Source organism: Elgaria multicarinata, chromosome 1 (assembly GCF_023053635.1).
Source record: "Elgaria multicarinata webbii isolate HBS135686 ecotype San Diego chromosome 1, rElgMul1.1.pri, whole genome shotgun sequence".
In the NCBI taxonomy this organism is placed as follows: Eukaryota; Metazoa; Chordata; class Lepidosauria; order Squamata; family Anguidae; genus Elgaria; species Elgaria multicarinata.
In genome coordinates, this window is record NC_086171.1 from 129,242,250 (window position 1) to 129,269,004 (window position 26,755).

At 39.7% G+C, this 26,755-nt stretch overlaps 1 protein-coding gene across 1 annotated transcript; it reads right to left on the reverse strand.

Annotated features, from left to right (window-relative positions):
* Positions 1 to 479: 479 nt before the first annotated feature.
* SH3GLB1 (SH3 domain containing GRB2 like, endophilin B1) lies at positions 480 to 26,205 on the reverse strand. Its single transcript, XM_063136655.1, has 9 exons — positions 26,050 to 26,205; positions 20,292 to 20,433; positions 16,871 to 16,999; positions 16,344 to 16,477; positions 16,001 to 16,093; positions 7,186 to 7,275; positions 4,507 to 4,607; positions 1,566 to 1,803; positions 480 to 952 (listed from the first exon to the last, which is right to left on the reverse strand). The coding sequence occupies exons 1-9, from the start codon at positions 26,119 to 26,121 to the stop codon at positions 845 to 847; spliced, it is 1,107 nt and encodes a 368-aa protein (XP_062992725.1). The 5' UTR covers positions 26,122 to 26,205; the 3' UTR covers positions 480 to 844.
* Positions 26,206 to 26,755: the final 550 nt, after the last annotated feature.

Here is a 26,755-nt window from a genome sequence, read left to right on the forward strand (position 1 = left end):
AATAAAGCTTAATTGAGCCCTCAGTCCTTTTTCAGTTTGCTCTTCAACTGTGAAATGATCAAGCACAATGGATTTTGTAAATAAATAAAATTAGTATTTATTTTCAAGTAAGTGATTTCCAACATAAGCTGTGTTCTCAATTTCTGTGCACAATTTGTGACTTAGATATTTTAATTTGTGATGGGGGGGGAGTTGGATAGGTGTTCTGGTGCCCAAACCTATTTGAAAGTCTGTATTTGTATTTTCATATTTTTGTAAGCTATGCTTTTGAGTAATACCTCTTGGACATCCCTGGAACCAGATATAGATGTTTCTAAGAAAGAATGCAGAAACAAAAAATGGAACTGTTTTGTGCTACCTTTTTTTTCATAAATGTATTTAATGTACGCAATAAAACTGTAGCATTTTGCTGAAGACAATGATAGCTATAGCCCTTTAAGACATTAAACATTAAATCTGTCTAGCAAAAAAAGAGTCACTCATTGTTTAACAATTTATTGTTTGTGAGAAGTTTGCCATTATGAAAAGTTCTGTAGAAAACAGTTCCTCCTGCTTTTAGGGTTAATTACTCAAAACTAGAGGTTTGTTATTAGTGAAAACTCCAGTAGAAAACAAAATTCTGTAGGAAACAATCTTGGCACATAAAGTAAAAGCTTTTAAACAACTTAGATCTGAAAAGAGTATCTACCATGCAACAATATTGGCAGGAAAGCCCATTTCTAATGGCTGGTATTCTCATCCATTAAGACATTAACATGGAAGACACTTAAACCTGCTTTATATCAAGTTAATTGCATATAAATATGGTCTCACCATAACTGGCAGTCTTATACAAGCCAGTCATTCAGTTTAACAGTTCTAAGTAAGTAATAGGCACTTTGCCCTTCTGATTTCCTCGTTCACCCATCAACCAGTCTGAATCCATGCCAGGGATACTGTACACTGTTATTACCTAAAAAGAAAAACAAAACACAGCATTTGTCTCTCATGCATATGTCATTAATAAAGAGTTCAGACAACTTGCTTATCTAAGTTCTCTGCTGCTTGCTAAGCAAACACTAGTCTAGAATACTGGGGTGCCTCCTAGCGGGGAGAGTGGAAGCACCTTAGTGACCTGGACCACTGAATATATACATAAAATAAATCAAAATGTTGACAGATTTTGCAATCTAGTTACCCCCAAAAGAAGAGTATGCTTAAGATATTTGCCCAGTTAGCTTCAGAGAAAAGAAGTAAGTGTTTTACACATCAGTCTGTTGCTGACGGAGTAGTTACATGAAAGATCATGGGTGACTGAAACATCAAAAGTAATGTTACAATCATATGATAAACATAAAGGCAGTATATTACTTGGTAACATCACATGCCTTACATAAGTAGCCACTCTTTCCTCATTTCTACAGATTTAATTATTTGTACAAAGAGTCACATATTGCCAAGGACAAATGACTATTAGGTTTATGGCTTTTGAAGAGGATGAAATGTTAAAGTATTGGTTCTCTGGTGTATTAGCTTCCAAGATAGTCACTTTTTACTATCTACAAAGTACAGTAGGAAGTGCGTACCTCATCTGCAAGAAGTGATAATTCACTGCTGTTTGCAGCATCATAATCATAAAGAACTCTGGCTTTTCGGCTGCCGCTTGATGACTTCAGTTCACCAAAGCCTGACGTAACTGCTGCATTACTTATTGAAGACAGTGAAGGTGTAACAGAGGCAGAGGATGCAGTAGTAGTAGTAGAACTACTTGGAGCACAGGATGAAGATGACTGGTTATTGTTGGCGAGGAACGTAGATGGAAAGCTGAGAAACACACAAATTAACTTAGTAGTATTGGATAAATACTAATGTTGCAATAAAAGTTCAGCTGGCAATCTAATTATGACCCAATTATATTCATCCCCGTGACTTGTCCACATTTTATTGTGTTACAACCTGGAATTAAAATAGAGTTAATTGGTGTGTTTACCACTTCATTTACACAACGTACTTAACACTTTGAAGATGCAATATTTTTTTTTATTGTGGCAGAAAAATAAACCGGCATTTGTTTGTTGCATAAGTATTCACCCTCCCCACCGAATCAATACTTGATAGAAGCACCTTTGGCGGCAATTACAGCTTCTTGGCAAAATTGCTCAAGTCCTGTCAGGAAGGATGGGGACCACTGGTGAACAGCAATTTTCAAGTCTTCCCACAGATTCTCAATCGGATTGAGGACTGGGCTTTGACTGAGCCATTCTAAGACATTCAGGTTCTTGTTTTTAAACCACTCCACCGTAACTTTGGCTGTCCCAGTCCCAGGCTGTCCCCTTTGGCTGTTCCAGACCTCCACTGCAGCTCCAGGTCTGTTGCAGACTAAACAGATTTTCCTCTAGAACTGCCTTGTATCAATCCTGACCAGCTTCCCAGTCCCTACCAATGAAAGCTGTCCCCACAACATGATGCTGCCACCACCATACTTCATTGTGGGGATGGTGTTCTCAGGGCGATGAGCACTATTGGCTTTGGGGCACACATAGCATTTTGCACTAAGGCTAAAAAGTTCAATTTTGGTCTCATCGGCGCAGAGAACCTTTTCCTCACGTTTGCTGTGTCTCCCATATGCCTTCTGGCAAAATCCAGATGTGATGTGGTTCCCCAACCCCAACCCCAGCAATGGCTTTCTTCTCACCAATCTCCCCAAAAGTCCAGCTTTGTGGAGTGTCCAGGTGATAGCTGTCCCATGGACGGTTTCTCCCATCTCAGTTGTGGATGTCTCCAGCTCCTTCAGAGTTAACACTGGTTTCTTGGTTGCTTCTCTGACTAATGCCCTCCTTACTCAGTCACTGAGTTTTGGTGGATGGCCTTCTCTAGGCAGAGTCATGGTTGAGCCATATTCTTTCCATTTTGTAATAATGGATTTAGCAGTGCTCTTGGGAATGTTTATAGTTTAGGAATTTTTTTATAACTCAACCCTGATTGATGCTTCTCCAGAACCTTGTCCCTGACTTGTTTTGATAGCTCCTTGGTCTTCAATGATGCTATTTGTTTAGATATGCTCCCCAACACATTCTGAGGCCTCCCCAAAACAGACGTATTTTATCTGACATCATGTCACACTTGAATTGCACACAGGTGGACTCTATTCAACTAATTATGTGACTTCTGAAGGCAATTGGTTGCACCAGAGCTTATTTAGGGATGTCACAGCACAGGGGGTGAATCCTTATTCAATCAAGACCTTTCAGTTTTGTATTTGTAAATCATTTTGTAAAACATGTGGATTATTTTCCCACTTTCATATTATGGGCTATTTATTATTTATTATGGGCTAGCTGGGTACTCATTTTACCGACCTTGGAAGGATGGAAGGCTGAGTCGACCTGAGCCGGCTGCCTGAGAACCAGCTTCCACTGGGATCGAACTCAGGCCGTGGGGAGAGTTTCGGCTGCAGAAACTGCTGCTTACCACTCTGCGCCACACGAGGCTCTCACATAGCCCCAAACCTCTCTTAAAATCACATAATTCCTGAAGATAACATACTGCAGAAGATTGCCATTTCTAAAAAAACTAGAAATTTGCTACTAAAATAACTACAGTTAATTCTCAACGGTTTTTTCTGGCAAACATCACAGTAACTTCAGTGAGACTAGTTCTAAAATAAATAAAACTGAACTTTAGATTCTTAAGAAAATGTTTAAGACACTTTGACCAGCGTATTGATAGCTAACATTAAATGACTTCTTGCACTTGATCTGAAAACAGTTCATAGAAACTGATCTATTAAACTACTGCTTTAACTCTATTAACTTTCTACAGTAAGATGTATATTCTCTCTCTCTCTCTCTCTCTCTCTCTCTCTCTCTCACACACACACACACACACACACACACACACTTCTATAGTAGCTTTCTGCACTTGTAAGCTGCTGTTATGTTCTGGCAAATTCCCAGAAATATTTTCAAATTAGGTCAAGGCCTTCTAATAGCAAGCCAAGTGTTCAGATGCAGCTGCCCATTAGAGACTGCCTTTAGTGAATGGAAAAACTGTTTCCCAATATTAAGTAAGGACGCTTTAGCTAAGCAGTTGTTCAATGTTAGAAGAAATGTGCTAAACGCCCCCTGCCTGAAGACATTTTATTTTAAAGCATTTATTCTTTTGCTGGCTCTAGGTGGTTTAGTGCAGATGTCCTGATGTACACCCAGATGCACCAGGACAAGCCTAGTTGCACTTCAGGGCAAGCCTGTTAATTATTCAAACCTATCTATATTACACTAGCTGACCTGTTACTGTGCTTTGCCAGACCATTCCTTCAGCTGTCTGAAAAGTCACTGAGGATTATAAACAGACTGCTGCTTCTACTCATTTTTTAAAATATCTCATATGATCTCTTGGGTTAAACGGGCCTGTCAGAACAATGAAGTGAAGTAGCATCAACATGGCAGTCCTTCAAGTGGCCTTTATTTGGACGGTTTATTACCCTTCAGTTTAGGCAAGCAGCGATAGCAAAAATAGTTTTGTTACCTTCCTAGCTGTTTCTGAAGGTCCAACATGTACTGGTAACACTGGGCATAATAAGTCATCTGAGCTTCTACAAAATCATTCAAACAACGAAGATGATGTGCCTGTAATGCAGCAGAGTTCAAACTGTTAGTACAAAAAAACCAATGTGTTGCATTAACTAGATTGCAACTGTTACAGTGATGTTCCTGTTAAGTTACGTTTGACCTTGATTCAGGAGGATTTCAAAATATCGGATTTTAAAGTAGGGTTGGGCAACTTGTGGTCTTCATGAAATTTTGGCCTGGAACTCTCATCATCCCTCGACTACTCTGGCTAAAGCTGATTGCAGTTGCAGGCCAAACATCTAGAAGGCTACAAGTTGCCCAATCCTATTTTAAACATTTCCTATTGCAAAGGCTAAACAAAAACCTCATTTTGTGACTTTTACTAAGCAATCCTATGTCCCCTAGACAGCATCTGAGGAGATATTTCAGTTAACTGGATCCGAGCTCAGAGACAGGGCTCCAAGCTTGGAGTTAGGAAACCATGCTCTGTGCCCCCTTCCATGCTGGCTGCTGTTTCAACCTCACAAACATGAGTTCGTAAGAGGGAAAAGAGAGCGTTCCCAAGGGTGGGGAGCGGAGGATATTGGGGACGTGGGAATATGTGGTATCCCCAGCTGTCCTCAGCCTCTTTCCCTTGTCCTCATCAAAGCTTCTGCTAGCTAAAATGCAGAGCAGGAGGTGCAAGGCACCTCAAACTCTGCATAAGATACTTGTAAGCTTCCGAGTTTGGGGGCTTATGAGCAACATCGGTGGATTGCATAGGATTGCAGCCTAATTCTCTCAAATAATGTGATGATGATGATGATGATGATGATGATGATCTTTATTTGTATCCCACCTTTTGCCCAGTACTGGGCCTCAAGGCAGCCTTACAAAATTTAAAACATACATTTTAAACCTACAAAAAGAAATGAACAATTTTTTTAAAAAAATTAAAATAAATTACAATATTTAAACGTTTAAAACACACAACAATTTGACAAGACCTTGACATAGATGGAGGACCAGATTATTCTCTAAAGTCATGTCTGAACAAACATTTTTTGCCTGCTTCCGAAAGTACAACAAGGAGGGAGCCAGCTTAGCTTCCCCAGGAAGAGAGTTACAAAGCACTGGAGCAGCCACCAAGAAGGCCCTCTCCCATGTTCCCACCAAGCGCGCCTGTGAAGATGGTGGGACTGAAAGAAGGGCTTCTCAAGACAACCAGAGACTGACATAACCTGTCGTTCAAGTTCAGCTATCATGGCTCTGAACATTTTTAAATCGGGGGGACGGGGACATATGAGCCCCTGAAAAACTAACTTTACAGCAGCCCGCCTGGTACCCTCCAGACATTTTGGACTACAGGTCCCAGTACTCCTGACCAATGGCCATGATGGCTGGGGCTTATGGAAATTGCAGTCAAAAAAATCTGGAGGGTACTAGTTTTGGGAAGGCTGCTTTACAGCATGAACTTTCATTTACTATAGTCAACTTTACCAGATGCATTAGAGAAGACGGAGGCGCAGGAATACTTTCACCTCATCCTCTCCCCATAATCAACCTGATGAGCACGGAGTAATCAGAAATATTTTGATTGTCTTACTTTCAGTAGTTATATTATACAAAGCATCATGCAAATATTTCAATAGCATTTCTAGTTAGTTATGTTAGTAAGTTAAGAAAAAGAAATTCAGGAACATGTAGGCACTAGGGCTGTGCAAGCTTCAGGCCTCAGATTTGGAAATCCGAATCATGGATGCCATTTTATGACAGATCCATCATCTGTATGCCCTCTGTTCCTGGGCCCTGGTAAGTACAGCCCTCCCAGGCACTGCATGCTGGGAGTTGTAGGCTGTATGGGGGCCTAGGGCTGTGCAAAGAAATGGCAGATCTGCCATAAAATGGCTTCTGTGATTCAGATTTCCGAATCTGAGGCCCAAGGCTTGCACATCCTTATTTTATTATTTATTTAAAACATTTGTATCCCACCCTATATCACTAGGATCTCAGGGCGGCGTACAGATAAAATCATACAATATAAAACAATATACACAGCTAAAAACAAATCAAACCATTAATCAAGTTAAAACCAATATATAATTTAAAAACAGTAAAAACAATTAAAACATCCCTACAAAACACTAGGGCTGAGGTCTCCCAACTGGATGTCCAAGGACACCTTTCTTGGTGACTGCCAGGCTCCTTACTCTTCCTGATTCTTATTTCAAGATTTTTAAAACATTTTTTTTAACTGAGAGGCTGGCTTGCGGCAAAGCAAAGTGCTGCCTTCCAGCGCCATCTTTATTTGGGTTCGATAGAATGGTTTTGTATTTTGGAGCTCAGACCAAAAAGAGATTAAAAGAGATTTCTTTTAATCTCACCAATTTGACTTCTGGGAATGTGCGTTTTGTGACCACTAGACAATGTATGCCCACCAGACAACCATTTTATGAATGGGCAAGACACCCTCCCCCCTCGGTCCCACTATGTCAGCCATTTTCTGAGATCACTCACAATAGTCTCTAAAATGCCAAATGTATTTACCAGTCAAAAAGGGTTGCGGATCAACGCTGTATGGTATTTCATCCATATACATAAACAGTCTTCAATAAACAATCAGGGTCAATTTTATTTATTTCTACTCAATACTTACATGTGTACTGCTGATGCCTTCTAACAGAAGTCTCGTAATTTCTGCTTGCCGGTCAAATTCACTTTGGGCTATCCTGACTTCCTGTTCAGACTGTTAAGATATATTACAATTTTTAACAAAATGTTGATTGACAAAATTAAGTATGCTGCTTGGAAAAATACAGCAAATGCCGCTGAAAATCATTGCAACTTCTTTAACTGTACACTTCAGTTTCATTTATTTCAATGGGAAAGAACTCTGACTGTATCATAGTCCTTAACCTATAGTAATCTACACCAGGGTGCCCAGACTTCAGATTTGTTGGATTGAATTTGGTTTTGACTAGAACCGTGAGGTCTACCAACTGGAGCCAGGTGTGAAATAGGGGCTCAGGCAGATGGACATAAGCTAACCACTAAAGAACAGGGACACCCTGAGCACATGCTCAGCCCAGAAATTTGTGATCAGAACTAGAACCAAGCTCAAAAGTACTTTCACCAAAATCAATAAATAAAACCCCATCTAGTTTCCCCTCTAAGCATTGGAGTGGTGGAGGAGCTTTCTAGCTTTTGCCACTGTTGCACAATTAGGAGTGAGATGCACTTGCTTATATATTGAAAATCATCTAGAGATTTACCAATAGATACTGATCTATCTTCTGTGTACTCCAATCTAAAGTGGTAGTAGAGAGCTTGGCTATTTTAGTACTTTATGGTACTAAATAGCCTACCTTAAAATAATCTACAGCCCTGTACCTGTCACTTGATATCAAATCCTGTTAAAAGCTTGAAGCTGATAAAATGATTTTTTTAAACCATCAAGCAAGTCACTTATCATACGGAAAAGAATCAGAACAGTGCATCTGCCAGCAGCCTGTCAGCAATGCTAAAGGCAAAATACTCTTAACCAGTGGGAAGGGATAACCCACTGTTCCAAAGATTATTTCTCCTGCTGCCCTATAAGCAGGGCAGCAGGAGAAATACTTTTCTATTAATCATGTCCAGTGGCATTTGTATATAACAAGCCTTCAATATCTCATTCAGTGTTCCAAGATCCCGCGAGATTCTGCCAGGCACCTAAATGTCCTTGTGTTATTTGTTAATATTTCCCATTTCTGCTTGGACAGTGCATTTTGAAATAATACAATACATGAATATGGGGAAAGGTCCTTACATAGCCAAATTTGAACGTTAATAGCTAACTGAAATGAAGACTGGTCATTTATTTGATGTACATTGTTTAAAGAAGTGTCTCTTATCTGATTATATAAAAAATGAAATTAGGCAACACTCAGAGTAATTCTAGTTTCAAAGTTCTTCAGAGGAAAAGGGAAATATAGGATCTAGGTAAATAGTAATTATTTCATAATAAAGCATCAAATTAGTTCAATATTAAGTATATATCTGAACTTTTTAAGAAATCTCAGACAAATCCATAATGTAGTTTTCGTGGATTCCATATGGCCAAATGGGACCTTGGTAACACAAAAATAAAGGTAATACAAGCTAAACAAGGAAATAAATTGTCAAGAAAGTAGATAGATATGTCTGCTATAATGCATCAGAGAACATTTAAACATAGAAACGCTCCACCTTCTATGTTTAAAAATAATGAGAACGCTGATAATTCCGACTGGAAATTGTGTTGAACCATCAATTTCAAGCACAGGTAGAAAGATGAGTAGTTTCAGAGACTGAAGTTCAGAGAATCAAGTTGTTTCTTCTATCATTCAGAAAAGCATAACTATCTTCTCCCTTGCATACCGTCATGAGCACCATTTTGCCATTACCACTCCAAATTGCATCACACAATTTACTAGCCCCTTGATATTAAGGACAAAACCAAATTTGAATCTGATCTGAGCATTATATGAACCAACAATTTCAGTTAAGAATACTTACTTTGGTCACTTCCTCTGCCCAAACCTTGTATGCATAAAGAGGTGGAAAAACAACACCATGAAAAAATTATCTGGCAAACTTTCACTGTGGGAACTTAAGCATCTTTCTTATTTTGACTTCCTTGTTCATTTAATCTACAACTTTTGTAATGTGTTTGATAATGAGTACAGCTGCATCACTGCTTATATACTAGCTAAGGAAGGGGTAGGCAACCTAGTGCCCTCTAGATGTTTTAGACAACAATAGCATGGCCAGAGATTATGGAAGTTGCAGTCCAAAACATATGGAGGGCACTAGGTTGCCTACTCATTAAGGTTTGAATTGGTGAATACTATCACAGACCACGGAGTATTATTAGTGTGATATGCCAATATACAAATCTATTTCTCAAAAATTATCTACTCTGTTATATTAAATGACAGAAGTACCACTTTGGGGGAAGACTAAAGCAGCAAAAAGAAGAGGCTTTCAATCCCAACTAAACCCTTTATGCAACAACTTTCCTCTCTGCTTTTTACAGAAGAAGTTGGGTAAAAAGGAAAATGGGCAACAGCAAGCTACTTCTTTGCTCCTTCAGCAGTGAACAGCTACTTGCTAGAGACAAAACAGTATTTGCAATTAAATGGCTATTAAATGTCTAGGATCCAGAGTAGTCCTTTTGTGAAAGGAAGGACTCCTTCTGTTCCTAGAAGAGCACAAAATCCAGCAGAGACCATTTTCACCAACACCCCTTACAGCCTTCCACATTGTTTGATGGTCCCAAACCCTCTGGAGCAGGGTTATGTGCGCATGCGCATATGTAAAAAAAGAAATCTAAGAGAATTGCCTCTTTCCCAATTTCCACAAACAGTACTCTACTCACAGGAGCTCTGGATCGAACCCATTAAATATAACAGAAGTACAGCAGAATTATTTTAGAAGATACCAACTCACAAACATACTACCTTTAAAGTACAAGACTACAATCTAAGTAACAATTTGCTGAATTATGATAGAATGCACGGATGTGATTTATTCAAAAATTGTTCTATACAAAACAGGTCTATTGAAACCACAGTTAATACAAATGGTAATGGAAAGACCAGTGATTTCTCTTGCTATCCAAGGCTATCTGCATCAAATCAATAATTTAGAAATTTCGGTTATGCCAACGATTATAGAATACATCTCACTAGCCTTGCTACTTTAAGTGTACACAGTTTTTAAAGTGCTAGGTGACTGTTCTTACAATCAAATGCATTATATCATACTTTCCTTGACTAGAATCCATTTTATCAGTTATTATTTTCTGTAAGATTGCAAAGTACTCAAATATGACTATACAGTTTCAGTAGTGGTGTTTGTAGGAGAAAACAAACTTGTTTATGGGACCTTAATACAGGGCAAGCTGAAGCTTGTGAATAATACGTTTTTAAAAGTTTCTTGCTGCTTCATCTTTAGGAAAGCTTCGCTGTGCTCTTAACAAAAAAGAAATAACCTAATTAGAACTATGCTTAATAAATACGACTCACAAGTTTTTAAAGCACTATTAGTTATACTGGAGTATCAGTTCTAAAGCCCATTTGATGGAATTTTAGTACAATGAACAATTTTCTCAACTTCATTTGATAATAACTGGGACTTTTCATGCAATAATAAAGAGGCGACTCTGAACACGCTTCCTTGTGAATCATTTAAGTCAATAATAGAGCAAAGTGCAACTTGAATCAGCACCGAGTTGTTTGTTCTACCTACAGCTTTAGTTTGACAGAGGAGTGTCCTCAGTGTTTCTAGTTGACTGTGTAAAATCACTCTAATTTTAAGGCTCCAATTAGATAAGAACCTCCATGATAAATACTCTGCAAACATACTAAGACAATAAGAATGTTCTGCAGAATCAATGGTAGTAGGTAACCCAAACAATAAGATGAGCGTATGGATTTTATATATGGAAGAAAGTACTACAAACTTGTCCAGATTTACTAAACTCTTGTATCCTAATCTTCTTCCAAGCAGCTTTAGGTTGTATACAAATGTGATAAAATAGTTTAGTTCATTATTGCTTTTTTTCAACATTTTTAGTGTGACATAGGAGTTTATTTCCCCAAAAGAAATTAAACCAAATTCAACATTATATACACAGATTAATTTGATGTAGTTCTTCATTTCAAGTGTATGAATGGGTAATATATATCAGGAAAGCAAGAGGAAACACTAGAACACACATTATGAAGACAAGAGGCCAACAAACCTTTAGCCATTTTACATGCAGCAAGTTGAGCATGTAAGAGACATTTACCATAATGTTATTTTCTTCAGGTGGAGACAGGTTTAGTTGCTTAAAGTACATAAAAACAAAATTATGTTATATTGTAGAAAATGTTACAAAATTCAAGGCTGATCATTAAGTTCTACTGCAATATCAAAAGACAAAACAAGAGACATGAAAATATACATTTCCCTAACTGTTACGCTTCATGTATGATTTTTCATTTGCTTCATTTCCACATGTGAAACCAAGTTCTCCCACATCAAATTGCCCATCTACTGAGCTCATCCTTTGATGTGTTTCTCTGAGTGTCCCACCATCTACACTGCAGTGAATGGTGACCAGAAAGAGAGAGCCTTTTCAGTGGTGACTCCTTGCCTGTGGGATACCCACTCCCCCATCCTTTGAGGCCTGTCTGGAACTTGTTACCATTTAGATGCCACTCAAAATATTTCTTTCCCCAAGATTTAAGAAATGATATTGTTTGCAATTTAGAGCAGATTTGATTTACTGTCTACTTGATTGGACTCTGTTTTAACTCATTGTGTTAGTAGAAATGCAAACTGTTTCTTGCTACTTTGTTAGCAGCCCTAGAGTCACAAATTTATGTTAAACATGCAAGATTTAAATCATGCAACTAAATTATCCATTAAGAAATTATTCTAATGTCTTTATCATACAATCTTCATTTTGGAATAATCCTCTGATCATTTGCCAAGTTCCCTGCACTCTTATATCCACAAATATCACTTGTGGGCCAGCTTCCCTGGGAATGACAAGATTATAAGCAAGATGCCACACAACTGCAGTATGGATCTGCAAAGGCTGACAATCGAGATTAATTTACCCGATTTATGTTTAGGGGTCCATAAACTTTGGCTGCTTTCGGGAGGCAGCCAAAATTCATGTTCACCATGACCCCATCCCACACATACTCAGTAGGCGACAGGAGCCGGGTTTGTCAGCTTACAAACTCAGTAGAACTTCAGGGGTGAGGCCATGCTCTCTTCCCCAGCTTAGAGCTGTGGAATAGGATGAAACCCATATCTATTACACCAAGCCTCAAAAACACTGAAAACAACATGAGCAGTGTCACTTCTTGCTGATTTCAAAGTCCTTCCAAAGTCAGAGCCTCCGCCTTTCTCTAGGCTCACTAGAAGATCAGGGACTCTCCCAGGAATTTGAAGTGAGGTGTCATCAGTATGGCAACAACAACCAGGCTGTGGAAATGCTAAACCAATGTCTGGACTCAGTAATTATTTGGATGAGGGCCAAAGAATACTGACAAATTATTATTTTATTATTTAAAGTTTTTTATCTTGCTCCTCAGCCAAAGGTCTCCCAGAGTGGCTTCAAGCAATCAGTAAACAAGACCATCCCTGCTCATGGGCTTACAATCTAAAAAAAGACAACACATAAGGAAAAAGGGACAGGGAGGGAAGAGGATAAAAATAAGTAAACTAGTCACAGGGCTAGTGGAATGGCCCTGCTTACCCCCATCATTTCCTGGGAGGGGGGGAACACAGTCCAAGAGGAGCAGGCCTTGATATTCCCTTTGCCTGCTCCTGTCTCCCTCCATCTTCTTTCTCAGTTTGGAGACACAGTGGGATGGTTGTTCCTGAATCTGAAAAGTTGGTGTATTACATATTCCAGAGGGAATCATACTCCCCTTGAAGGAACAGGTGCACAGTCTGGGGATGCACCTTGATCCAAAATTGTCACTAGAAGCCCTAGCGTCCTCAGTGATTCACCGCACCTTCTACCAGCTTCGATAAGTTCATGAACTACAGCTTCTCCTGGATAGGAATGGCCTGGCCATGGCAATCAATGGTCCAATAACCTTCAAGTTAGATCACTGATATATGTTTAATAATCTAACCTGGCAGAGTACTGAAAATGGTTCAGAAACTTCAACCAGTACAGAATTCAGCTGTCAGAATTCTGGCAGGACTATCTTGATGGCCATATTAAATCAATTCTTGGAACAACTATATTGGCTGCCTATTCAGTATTGAACTCAATTCAAGATGCTTGTAATCATTTTTAAAGCCCTAAATATTTGAAAGTATGGCTCCTCCATATCAACCTAACCATGAATAAAGATCAGAAGAGGACTTTCTCCATGCTCCATCTTAAGAAGTACATTATATATGCACAATAGGAAGGGCCTACTCTGTGGTAGCACTCCAGCTTTGGAATGCCCTCTACAGGGAGGTATGCCCAACACTGACACAGTATTCTTTTTGGTGTCAGGTATTTTCACAGCTAGTTGAATAGTTACTCCTCTCAATTTTACATATTGCTTAATATTTTATGATGCCTTTAACTGTGTTGTAGATTTGGTTTTTTAACATATACTGCCCAAGATCCATTTTTTGGATGAAGACATCTTCTACATATTCTTACAATTAAATAAATAACACTGTTCTCTTGCCAATATAAAAGATGTACTGCCAGAAGTGATAAATACACAAAGTATTTATATACAACTGATTCAACATTCAATACCTATGTGTGAAAAAGTATGTGAACCTTTAGATTCAGTACCTGGAGGCTCCCTCTTGAGCAGCAATGACTGTAACTGCTAGTCACTCTCTCACATCAGTTTTGAGGAATTTGGGCCCATCACTCCTTACAAAACTCTTTCAATTTAGTGACATTTGAGGGCTTCCTTGCATGAACAGCTCTCTTCAAGTCCTGCCACAACATTTTGATGGGGTTTAGGTCCGGACTTTGGCTACGCCAATCTAAAACATGGAATTTCTTTTTCCGCAGCCATTCTTTTATAGATCTGCTTGTATGTTTAGCATCATTGTCTGCATGACCCACTTTCAGTTCGGCTTCAGCTCATGGACGGATAGCCTGACATTCTCTTCTAGAATCTTCTGATACATTGCAGAACTCATGGTTGTCTCAATGTTGGCAACCCTCCAGGTCCTGAGGCAGCAAAGCAGGCCCAAACCATCACATTCCCACCACAATGCTTGACGGTTGGGATGAGGTTCTTCTGTTTGATTTCAGTGTTCGTTTTTTTGCCAAACATAATGTTTCTCATTGAGGCCAGAAAGTTTTATTTTCGACTCGTCTGTCCAGAGAACATTGTTCCAGGAGACTTGGGAAACTTCAGATGGGCAGCAATATCCTTTTTAGAGAGCAGTGGTTTCCTCCTGGCTAGCTTCCCATGAACTCCATTCTTTTTTTATCTTTTTCTGACCATTGAGTTTTGAACGCTCACATTAGCCAAGGTGAGAGTGGCCTGCAGTTCCTTGGATGTTACTGTGGGGTTCATTTTGACTTCCTGGATGATGTGCCAGTTTGTTCTTGGAGATATGTTGGTAGGACAACCACTCCTGGGCAGAGTGACTGTGTCTTGAACCTTCTCTATTTGTAGTCTGTCTTACAATGGATTGGAGCCCCAAATTTGTAGAAATTGTTTTGTAACCTTTCTATACTGATGAGCAGTGATAACTACTTTTCTGAGGGCCTCAGAACTCCCAAAAGTTTCTGATCCTTTTATAGGGTGAGGCTGTCCAAACTCACCCATGAAGATCTAACTAATTACTTAAAACACCTGACTCTAATTATTCCCTTTAACTGAACTGATGCAACGAGAGGTTCACTTAATATTGCACATATCTGACTCTTAAGTATTCATCGTTTGCCCAATTTATACATCATTTTATTTCACAAGACGCAGAAATGGTTGATATACTCTATTGGATATGTAGAAAAGGACTGGTTTTGATTCATGAAGGCTATCATGGAATAACTATGGAATTCCTGCAATTATCATTAGGATCCTCAACCTTTTCCTCACAACTGTAACTATAGTAACAGAATTTGTTTGCAGTCAGTTCTCCTCCTTTGGGACACTAACTCAGGATTGTTGTTTATTCGTTCAGTCGCTTCCGACTCTTCGTGACTTCATGGCCCTGTTCAGAAGACACCTTAAACCACACGGAATAAGGGGTTTTACCTTATTCACCATGGTTAAAGCCATGGTTAAAAGTGACTTCTGAACAGTGCCATTGTCTTCCCAAAAAATCTAGTGTCTTCCTAGGAACTGCATCTTTATGGTCTTTCATCCACTAATCTCAGTTTGCACAGATGCTCTTCCCTTTCTTGGTAAACTTTGTTGAACAATCTAGATATCACTCAAAACTGTCCACTTCCAAGCAGCAGGATTTTGAGAGGCAGAGAAAGGGAAATCATCCCTTTACAAAATCTCACTGCAGACTGAACAAAATTATGTTCACAGACAGATAAATATAGTTATAGATAACTTAATCCTAGTAATGTAACTACATATACTTGGTTATTTTAAGAAGTTAAGGGTAAATTATGACTGTTTTCCAAGTGTTAGAACCAGATTTTATGTTGCATAAACAAAAGGAGACCTTCCACCCATGGAAGGCCTTCGACCCAGCTGAAGGGATTTGGAGGGGGCAGTGGCTTTTGCCAATTCTCTTTGTAGCTGCTTATGCCCTCTGAGAATCTGTTATGTTGGGTCTCCCAATCATTCAGATTTATTTTTTTTGAAAGTATGGCTACAGAAAAGAAGAGGGGAAATAGGCTGAAATCACCTTCCACCACCAGGAAAAAAGTCTTGATCTATGCCATAGTTTTTAAGATTAACCATCAGTTAATAATTATATTCTGAAGTTTCATGGAGTTAGATCTTACTTACTGATGCTCGGGCTTCTGCTACTTTTGCCTTTTTCAGCCTAGTTTTGGCAGCATCCAAGTCTAGTCTTTTATTTTGTAATAATTTCCGTTCTCTCTGTGAAAGAAGAAGATTATTACTTGAGAGCTCATCATAAGAAAATCTTCAGTTCAATTTCAGTCAACATAAAGCAGGACATGCCACTTGTGTTTCCTCTTCTCTCCCTATTCCATAATGCTTGAATATGTCTATGTCAGGATTCCGTTAACAGAGTTTCTTGAGAACACCATGCTACACAATATCAAACTGACATTTCTTTGTGCTTTTACAATAACATTTCAGTTACGTAACTACATTTGCAACTTACAGTAATTGTTTTATAATCTCCTTCTATAAAATTTCTCAGAGGGGTGAGGAAATTTATCGCAGCTGTCTGTATTAATTCTCTGTCTGCTGCTCCAATGCGTTTTTGTGTTTCCCCACATTTAATGAGTGCATTTCCTGAAATAGGAAAAAGGATTAAATGGTTCCAATAGTTTACACAACCACCTATCTACAATTACAAAAACTTAAACCTGAACTGTTGACATAGTGATTTCTCATAAAGTCACTAAGGCTGTCTTGTATCTGAGAACTGCTGTGGCTCTTATCAAGTGTTATCACTGTTTTTACAATGTACAAGAACTTTTACTTTCACTATTATATTCTACTCCTGAAGACAATTTCAAGTTCTTAAACCTTCCCATACATAACTTCAGAATATGAAGTTATAAACCATTCTCACAGCAAGCAAGATATATCACTCACCATAAATCTAGTTTCTAGTTAATCAATGCTACCAAGACAAGTCAGTCCTGGGTCCCCATATCAAATGAAGTAACTGTTGTCACTTACCATATGCAGTTCCTGGACCAAACTCATTCCCAGCATCAATCATGTGCTGGCCCAGTAATTCTGGATTATTCAAACGACTTGGTGCTTTGCGGTCTAGTTTCTCATAGACAAACTCTTCCATTCTAGCATCTGGAAAAGTTAACATAAGCCAATCATATGCAGTTACTGGTAAACTTAACAAGCAGTTGAAGTCACAGAAGATTTTGAGGGAAAAGTTGAAATATTATTGGGCAGTCACAGATCAATGGCAGATTTATAAAATATATCTAAAAGATCAGTTTGGCATAAAAAACTACCCTCTGATATGGAATAGGGGGTCTCATGTCATACCAAGTAAGGGCTATCATGGCTGTCAAGGAAATTTGTGGGTGCCTGTAGTGTATATAGTTAAAGAACTGTTTTTAAAAGATTTAAACTGCTGTCATGTTTTAATGTGGATATCTGTTTAAGCATACAACTAATCAAGAGGCACATTATGGCCTCTTATTGAATACACCAAACAGATGGCCTATATGACTAAACTCAGATGTGTGAAGCTTCTTTAACTTAATAGCTCAGCAGGTTTAAGCAGCAGCTCTGTGGAATAGCCAAATACACAAAAGATCAAATATGCTTTTCAGACCAAATATGCCATCAGCATTTCAGAATGAAGCTAATTTGTTCTTGTTTTATCGTTATGAGGTTTTATTGTTTTAAATTGTTGTACAGCACCTTGATTGCTTTTTAGCAGATAAGGTAGTATATAAATGTTAATAAATAAACTACCAGTAAAGTAGTTACTTCCCAAACAACCTCATTCCCATACAGCTTGAATAAAACAAAGTACAAGTCAGAGGTAGCAAATTGCAAAAACAGTTTTACTGACTTCTTAATGTGCTTCTACACCAGTAATATGACAAGATCCCACAAGGGTCTGAATGCTCCCTCAATTTCTACAGCAATAATTGAATGTAGTCTGAATATAACACAACATCCTTCTCTTTCCTTCAAAACCACATGAAGACATATTTAGTTACTAATCAGAGACCTGGCCTAGATATTTCAGTATAAATGGATAAGACTTGAAAGAAGGCTTCTACATGACAGAGCAGCATGGATAAGTAATCATGAGGCTAATTTAAGCAACCTCTGTAGAATAATAAAATGTTTAGGCTGGGCCTGACTCCAGTTATTTCCTAACTCTGCTATAGATGGGAGATACAAAAACTTTTCTTTCTACTGGCTCTATGCAGGCAGCAGAATGGACATCCAAATGCAGGTGAAAGATATTATTTTTAAAATGTTTCCTCACATTAAAAAAAATCCCAGCAAATAGGAAAAAAAAATCCAGCACATCAAAGAGACCCTAACAGAAGACCATTAGGACATAAGTGAATTTAATTTTTGAATGCTCCCCTATCTGCAGTATCAATTAAGTGGAGCAGTTCATGCTAAGATCTCAGCATACAATCACTTCATTCTGCTGTGGATCAGGTCCAGAAGTGACAAGAGTGGTGCTATTTAGTTCTACATATGAATCAAGGACAATGAGGAGTCCACCAAAATCAAACTTGGTTTCAAGTCAAGGCCTACCTTCAATTACTCCAAATTTTACTATGCAAGCATGCTCAGGATCTCAGACATCCTAAACGTTTCCAAGTCTACATTTATCATATTGGAATTAATGTAGCAGAGTTAATACAAAGTGATCTGAACCAAATAAAGGTATTATACTAATATGGATTTTTTTTTTCTTATGGCCATCACAACTTCCTTTGCTCCCCCTACTCAGTTTTCTTATGTGTCTGCCCATATGATGACATTTAAAAACTATTAATAGGCTTCCTCAAGTAGGAAAAAGCAACTTGACTTAACAGGAAGCTGGGGTTCGAGATAGTCTTACATGTGCTTTTTTGGATGTAATTCTTTCTAAGTCTTTACAATCCCTCTTGTTCAATTTCATAATCCTGTGAGTTATGTTACCACTGCTCCCATTTTAGAGATGCAATTGAGGCTAAACTAATAACTCACTAAGTTTAGGACTATGATGCGATTTGAACCAAGGTATCTCTGGCTTTACATCCAGTATTACATACCAACCTCAAAGAATTACTAAACGAACAGTGGCCCATCATCTTCCTCCTCCTCTGCCACCAGCTGCCTTCTGGCATTAGAAGACTTGACACTTCAATGTACTAACTTAAGGCTTAATACATAATATGGCTGCAAAGCCATATTAACCATATTTAACTTTTGTGAACCGCCCAGAGAGCTTCGGCTATTGGGCGGTATAAAAATGTAATAAATAAATAAATAAAGCTCATGATTTTAGTTCATATATTTTATTAGCATAATTTAAAAGTTCCTAATCCAGTTAATGAAACATTCTTTAAGTCCAAGGAACTATGCCTAAAAGTTCTTGGCTTTAAATATGACCTGAAAAAAAGGTGGTTGACAGTTTTAGGAATTAAAACTAGGAAAAGGATACAAGATTCTAGCTTTAGACCTCAGGTTTCAAGGTTTACTATACATTTTATCCACTGTTTCCAACATACAAGACACTGAACACACTAAGAATGAAACTGAGAAGGCTGGCACAAACACATGAAAGAGCAAAGAGCAAAAGTCAATGCTACTGAGAGTGTTGTATTCAATGTAAACTAGTAATTGCCAATGACAATTTAAGATCAAACAAAAGGTTGTAACAGTGACCCTCTGCCAGCGGAACAAAAAACATTGGAGCAATAGATTGACAGTCCCCTCTGTAGCCCCCTGCACACATCCCAAATCTGCTCCAGCTTGGGGACTTTATGGTGCAAACGTAGAGGCACACATGGAGTGAGGAGAAAGAGAGTAACTCATTGCACAAGTGGAAGCCTGCTTGCACAATGTTGGATGCAGCCCATAAAGTAGCAATTTATAGCCAAGAAATCAAATATGTTTAGATGTATGGGTGAGCACACCAATGAATGTCAAGTCTCGATAAGGACTAAAAGATACTGTAAACTTAATGCCATTACAAATCTCAAAAAAGTTCACCAATTCCCAAACAAGCTATACTAGAGAATTTATAAGAATTTATAATGTATAAGAATTTATAGAAACACAATCAATGTCATTTCATGATTAAGGAATAGTATAGAACTATTAAAACACAATAAAATATACTGAACACCTATGTTGGTTATCAACAGGATGGTCCATTCTTACCTTTTGGAATTCAGACTTCAGAACCCAACAACAAACAGAGTTCTCTTCCTGTATTGTTTGTGGTTAACAAGCCATAGTTAAACTATAGTGGAGGGTCCGCACACAATGACAACCCACAATTCAACCCATACTCAAGGTTGTTATTTATTGCAAACCAGGCAGATGTGTGTGCTAGCAAAGTATTAACAAGCAAATTTGTCAATGACAATTGAAAAAAATATTTTTCTCTTACTTGGATTTGGTTGCAATAACACTTCTGTCTGTTTCATAACTTTTTCTGTCCATTGTTTAGTACATTCTGCCTTGCACAGAAGATTTTCCAAGTGAGCATCCAATTCAGTTTTCTCTGCTTGTCCAAGTTTCTCTTCTGTAAACTATATTGGTTAAACAAAACAGTTTTTAAGAATACACATTTTGTCAGTATCATTAAAAATAAAAACAGACATAATCTAGAAATTCAAGACAGTGTAATTGCCAGTGATAAGGACTGGGTTCAGACAACACGATAACCAACAGTGGTTTAAATAGCTGACAGTTATTTAACCCACTGTGGTTTATGTTGTGGGGCAGGAGTTTTTTTAACCAATGGTTGGTTATATGGCCGAAATAACCAAGGCTGTGCAAAGTTGTCTATTTGAACCACCATTGATTAATATGTTGTGTGGAGGACACTGTTGGTTATTTCCTCGGCCACCATTGTTTATTTTGTCAGCCAGAGTCACAAGGCAAGAGTGGTCAAAGTGACAGCTCCCACTCTAGTCCAGCTGGCTGGATATATTTTTGGCAGCAATGGCTGATGGGATACTAGTGAGAGGACTGGGGTGGGGAGAAGACGAGGGATGAATGAGTCAACTCAGCATGGACTAATAGTCAACTCAACACTGATTCTAATCCATACCATGGTTGATTATTATCGTGTTGTGTGGGGAGTACCCCTTAGATAAACTGTCAAGTTGAATTTTGCCCCACCAATGACTAGTGTTGTCCGAATGCAGCCCATATCTTTGATTTTAGCAACTATCACGCACATCCCAGCATTGTAAGACATCGCTCTCTTTCTGAAAAGTCTTGTCTCTGACTTTGCATAGTCCTCATAGACACTCTTAAGTAATCAGATATCATTGCTTCCAAAGCTGTGTGTGAAGACAGAGATAAGACAGCTCTCTTCTGTTTAAGTCACAGGACTTGGGGGAGGGACACAGTAGTGGCAATGACAAATAATGATTAGCTCCTAAAACCAGCCCAGATTTAGAGACCCCTGATGAAAAGTCTCTGAGACATCCACACCTAATCTCAGCACGTAGTGAGACCCCATTACATACTGAAAAGAGTTGACAAGGGCTTCCTTGCAATATGGAGTGGTTCCAGCTTCTCTGAATGAGATAGCTGAGGATACTCACAAAGAACCTCTCCAAAAATATCCCCTTCTGTAGGCAACATGCTCAAGCAAACCATGACTCCGCAAGTTCAGAAGCTCTTGCATAAAACCAGCTATCTGGATCCTTCTCAATACGGTTTCAGGACCACAGAAACTGTATCGAGCACTGGGAAAGGGAGACACTGAGTGTAACTTTGTTCGTTCTCCTGAATCTCTCAGTAGCCTTCAGTAACATCAGTCATACTGTAACATTCTGGAAAGGCTCTCTAATTTGGGAGTTGGGTGGCAGTGGTTTTGCTCCTAATAGACAACTGATTCCAGAAAGTGATGCTGTGGGACTATTTCCTGAGTTATGCCACTTATTTATTTTGACATATATATACTGCTGAATAAGATAAAATGTCTCAGCAGTTCACATTATTAAATATTGAAGACACAGCTTTAAAAACACATGCAAAAGGATCCCATAGGATTCCATCTTATGCCCTACGTTCTTTTATCATCTACATCAGGGTGGACAAGTTGGGGCCCTCCTGACATTTTGGCTTATAGCTCCCATCAGATCAAGCCAGCATAGGGCAAAACATCTGAAGAGCCATAAGTTGTCCTGCCTCTGATCTACATGAAGGTCATTTGGGATTTTAGACTTAAATGTCATCAATACACAGATGACCTTCAACTTTTTATTCTACACTAGATTCAGGTGAGGCAGTGGAAGTGACAAAGTGTTACATGGAATCAGTAATGGACTGGATGACAGCCAAAGTGATACTCAATCCGGACAATACCAAATACTGACAGTTGAACCATTGTTGGTAGGTGGTTCATCTGTCTAGCAGGTAGTGTTCAAACCGTTCCGGATGGGACTGCACTCCTCCTAAAGGACCATATTCACTGTTTTGGAATGCTCATCCATCTTTGATACAGCTCTGTCACTAAAGTAGTGTGGTTCGGAACACCTTTCACAAGCTGTGACCCCTCTTCCATAGAAATTTAGTCATGACTTGGGTAATTTTCTAAATACACTACTGCAATGCCTTTGAGGGCGGCTTATACATGTCAGTAACTCAAATACAGGTACTAACCTCTCCAGGAAGATTTGAAAAGTTTCTATTTTGCTGTGCTTTTCAGAACTTCTAATTACTGATGTGTTTTCATCTCTGCTGGATGTTTTAAATGCTGTCTTTAACTACTGTTTTATTATTTGTTATTGTTCACATTGTGAACCATGCTGAATTTATAAAAACTGCTGTATGTAATGTGGGAAGAGAAATTAACCTGCGTAGAGACTCTCAAAAGGCAAACTAACTATTCCGGGTAATCATGGAGGGACATAGAGGGAGCTGGTGAGGAGCAGCTAACAGGAAAGTTACGAGATTTATGAATGTATGACACTGGTAACAATATTACATGACCTATTTCTTTGACCCACTTATGGGTCTGAATTGTTAGAACGCTAATGAAATAGTTTAACTCAGACCAAAAAAATACATTTGAAGCTAAACGAGCATGAAGACAAAACATGTTTGGCTTTTTCATATACCTTATTTCTTCGATTCTAAGACACAGTTTTTTTCCCATATAAACATCTCTAAAAATGGGGTGCGTCTTAGGGTTTTTTTTCCTGTTGGTGGTACTGAAATTAGTGTGCGTCTTACAATCGATGGCATCTTACAATTGAAGAAATATGGTAAAAGTGAAACATATCCAGCATCACAAGACATGTATCATAGGATCTCTTAATTGGAAGAAGGTTTTCCTCCTTCTCTCTCCAGTGCCAGTGAAGAAAAACAGGCTATAGATTTAGAAACATATTATATGGAAAAGAGGAAGGCCATAGATACTCTAACTTATGAAACAGTTGCAGCTTATGTAACAGTCTTTCTGTATTAAAATAATATTATTAGCTTAAAAATCTCTCTCATTGCTCCCTGAGATACATTTTGGAGGGTAAAGTAGTATTTACACAATTTTTACCCTGCCTCTCAGTCTGTGGCAGTGGGATTGTGCTATCGCACTACAACTTTGCTGCCTTTGAACAGATCTACTGCAATATACATGCTGCTTTTGAAACTAGTATCCAAATTAGAGGCTCTGAGCAAGAGCTAGCACAGGACTTGCAAAGAGACAGGGTTCATCCCAGCCTGTCTCTACAAACTTGCAGTGGGTGCCATAACTTATGGCCTATTGGGGAATGAATGGTGGAGGAAGGAAAGTTCTCAGGATACTGGTGGACAGCAGCTGTTCCTTACACTTTTACACTAAGTCTTCAAATTCAAATTGGGAGACTACAAGACAACTGAGCAGGAGGTAAAGTATTGGCACATCTCTCTAGGGGTGGACAGAGATGAAATTAATGTTTAGGGAGGAAATTGAAGGGGGACAGATTTACAGGGTTTGATGGAGTTCAGAGCCAGTATCTGCCTTCCACTCAATTTGTGGCTTTAGACATGTGACTCGTCTCCATCTAATCCAACATCCTCTTCCAACAAAGGCTATTCAAGTGCTTCTGCAAAGCTGCTAATAGCACAGGAGGAGAATGTTTGCCCCAGCATCTGACATTTAGACATATACACCCTCTGAACATGGAGATTCCATTCAGCTAACATGACCGATAGGGCAGAGCAGGTAAAAAGAGCTGAGGGAAGGATTGACAAATGTATCTTAGAAGAGCTGGAAACAAACTGGGGGGAAAGTGGCGGGGGCAGAGAGGAAGTGAACACATTTCCACTTTGTAGATGTTTCAGCTACTACATAACTAAATCCAGTCAAAAATGAAATACCACACTGGTATTGACAAGAACATGCAGAGTAAGGTCTATCACACTCATGTTCTATAGAAATGATTTCATAATACAGGAAGCCTGATGTAAGACTAGTCCAAAACAAAATCTAATGACAAAAGGCCTAATCCACCCAACATACCCATGGATATTACTACAAGGCACCCCAACCATCACCCCTTGCTCTGCTCTGAAATTTGAGTGAAGGTGTAGCGATCAGGCAAAATGGCACGTTCCCACTTTTTTAAAAAAACTTTTTTTAAAACATTTTTATACTGCCCAATAGCCAAAGCTCTCTGGGCAGTTCACAAAAATTAAAACCATAATAAAACAACCAACAGGTTCTTTAAAAAAAATTCTTTCCATGTTAACACGTTTAATGAGGGGCACCACTAAAAATGTTATTTGGAAAATATTACAAGACCAGCCCATAATAGTTTAAAAGATTACTATACACAAATTCGTTTAACAAAAATGTGTAGGAAAAACTGATTAAACACTCACATTCTCAAGTCCTGGTTAGTTTTTCAAACCCACCCAGCCAGCCAGCCCCACTTCAATATTCTATGCTGCAATTCCACCAAGTTTTTTCTTCCCCCTCCTTGTGTTCAGATACATGGCTCATATAGGAATAGGGCTAAAGTTTTCTTAAAACTGAGAGAAAGGGGGAGTAGCAAAACAACGGGCTACTAGCCAATGATATGTAAGAGGTAATAGAAGGTGTCAGGGCTAGTCATAGGTAGGTAGACATTTCCCTTAGCAATTATGGTTGATTGTTAAAAAATGTTTTTAAATTTGTCTTTACACTTCCTATAATGTATTTTAGTGGTTTTTAATCTTTGTAAACCTCCCTGAGAGCTTTAGCTATGGGGCAATATAGAAATGTAATAAGTCATCATAATCATCATCAACAAGATAAGCTTTCTAAAGCCATGCTGTCCTGTCACCTCATTTTTACTCAGATCTTAAGTTACCTTTGTATTTCAGCTTAGCAACAGTTGAGAGCTTTCTCTTTTGAGTTGTTACAAAGGGACACACAGAGAGAGACAAGCAGCAGGTCTTTCTAGTTGGCAGGCATAATAGGCTTCCCTTGTATCGCATTATCCTTTTACTTTCACTCTTCCAAAGTGGAAAATGCAGGCCTTGTGAGGGCACAGGCGACGGATGAATCGCGCCCCTAGCTCCAGAAGGGACCCACTAGTCACACCTGCCGTGCAGTGCAGCCCTGTATTTGTCTAGACAATATATGATGCATATGGAAGATTTTAAGCAGGACCCGCCTATCCCCCTCTTTCTTCGGGTGTACTGAGCTAGATAACGAGCCAGGAAAGGGGGCCAGATAGACCTTGCATAAGCGCTGAAGGCCGGTGGCGGACAGTGGAACAGCTGCAATCAGCTCCGTCACACCCACAATCGCTCCAGACGCCGTGAGGACAGCCGGCCTGAGGCCTCTTAAGGCCCAGGGAAACCAGACATGGTCGACCCCCACCTTCCCGTACGAAGACACCGCAATCCCTCAGGGAGGCTGGTGCTGGGATAGGACGAGGGGACACCAAGACCCGACCGGGCCTGGTCGGGCCCCTGCCTCGACTCCACCTATCAAACTGCGCGCGAGGCTCGCAGGCCGGGCGAGGGGCGCCGGGCGGGGGGCAGGTGAGGGGCTGCACGCGCGGGGGTGTCTATCGAGCGCGCGCACCAACGGCCCAAACAACGCCCGACTCCTCTCAGACGCAGGGAGGGAGCCGCCCTCTTCCAACGAAGCAAGGCAAGCCGCCAGGCCACCGCAGCTCCCCTCACCCGCTGCCTCTCTTTCTCCCCCTCGGCGTTACCTGCACGGCGCGGCTGAGGAACGTGCCGGCGTCAGCCGCCAGCTTCTTAACATTGAAATCCATAATGTTCATTTTCAGCGGGGCCCGGTCATTCAGGGGTGTTGTCGGCGGCGTCCGGCTGCCGCCACCGCGCTTCCTCCCCTCAGAAGCTGCCGGCCAAGGCGGCGGCAGTGGTGAAGGGGGAGGCGTCGGGCGCTGCCAGGCCCGGCCAGGCGCTGCGAATCCGGTAGCTGATTGGATGGAGCGAGCTCGTGGGCGGAGGAGACGGCAGCGTTGAGCGTAAATTGTTATGCCCCGCCCACAATGGGAAGCTTAAAGGGACCGGCGGCGCACCCTGAAGGAGAAGATCGCGTCAACTATCTGCAGGAAGTGGGTGGGGGTATGTCGTCCACTCCCTGGATGGCGCATTGTGAATGAAAAAAGGTCTAGCTATACGGTCTGGCTTTCGGTCGAAGCTTTGTGAGTGAAGTCTGATGGACCAATACATGAATCTTCTCTTCCTGCTTGTGTGATGATTATGGCTTAGCTTGAGTCACGAACTAAGGCGGTGCTTTGAGCATCAGGAGCAGTTTCCAAACCCGGGGAGCAGGTACGAAGAACTGCTGCCTTGAAAACAGGTTTCAGGATTACCGGGGGTATTTAATCTTGAAACCACTGAAAGCAATAATCATAAAGATAAGAAAATACAAGAACCCTTGAGCATGTG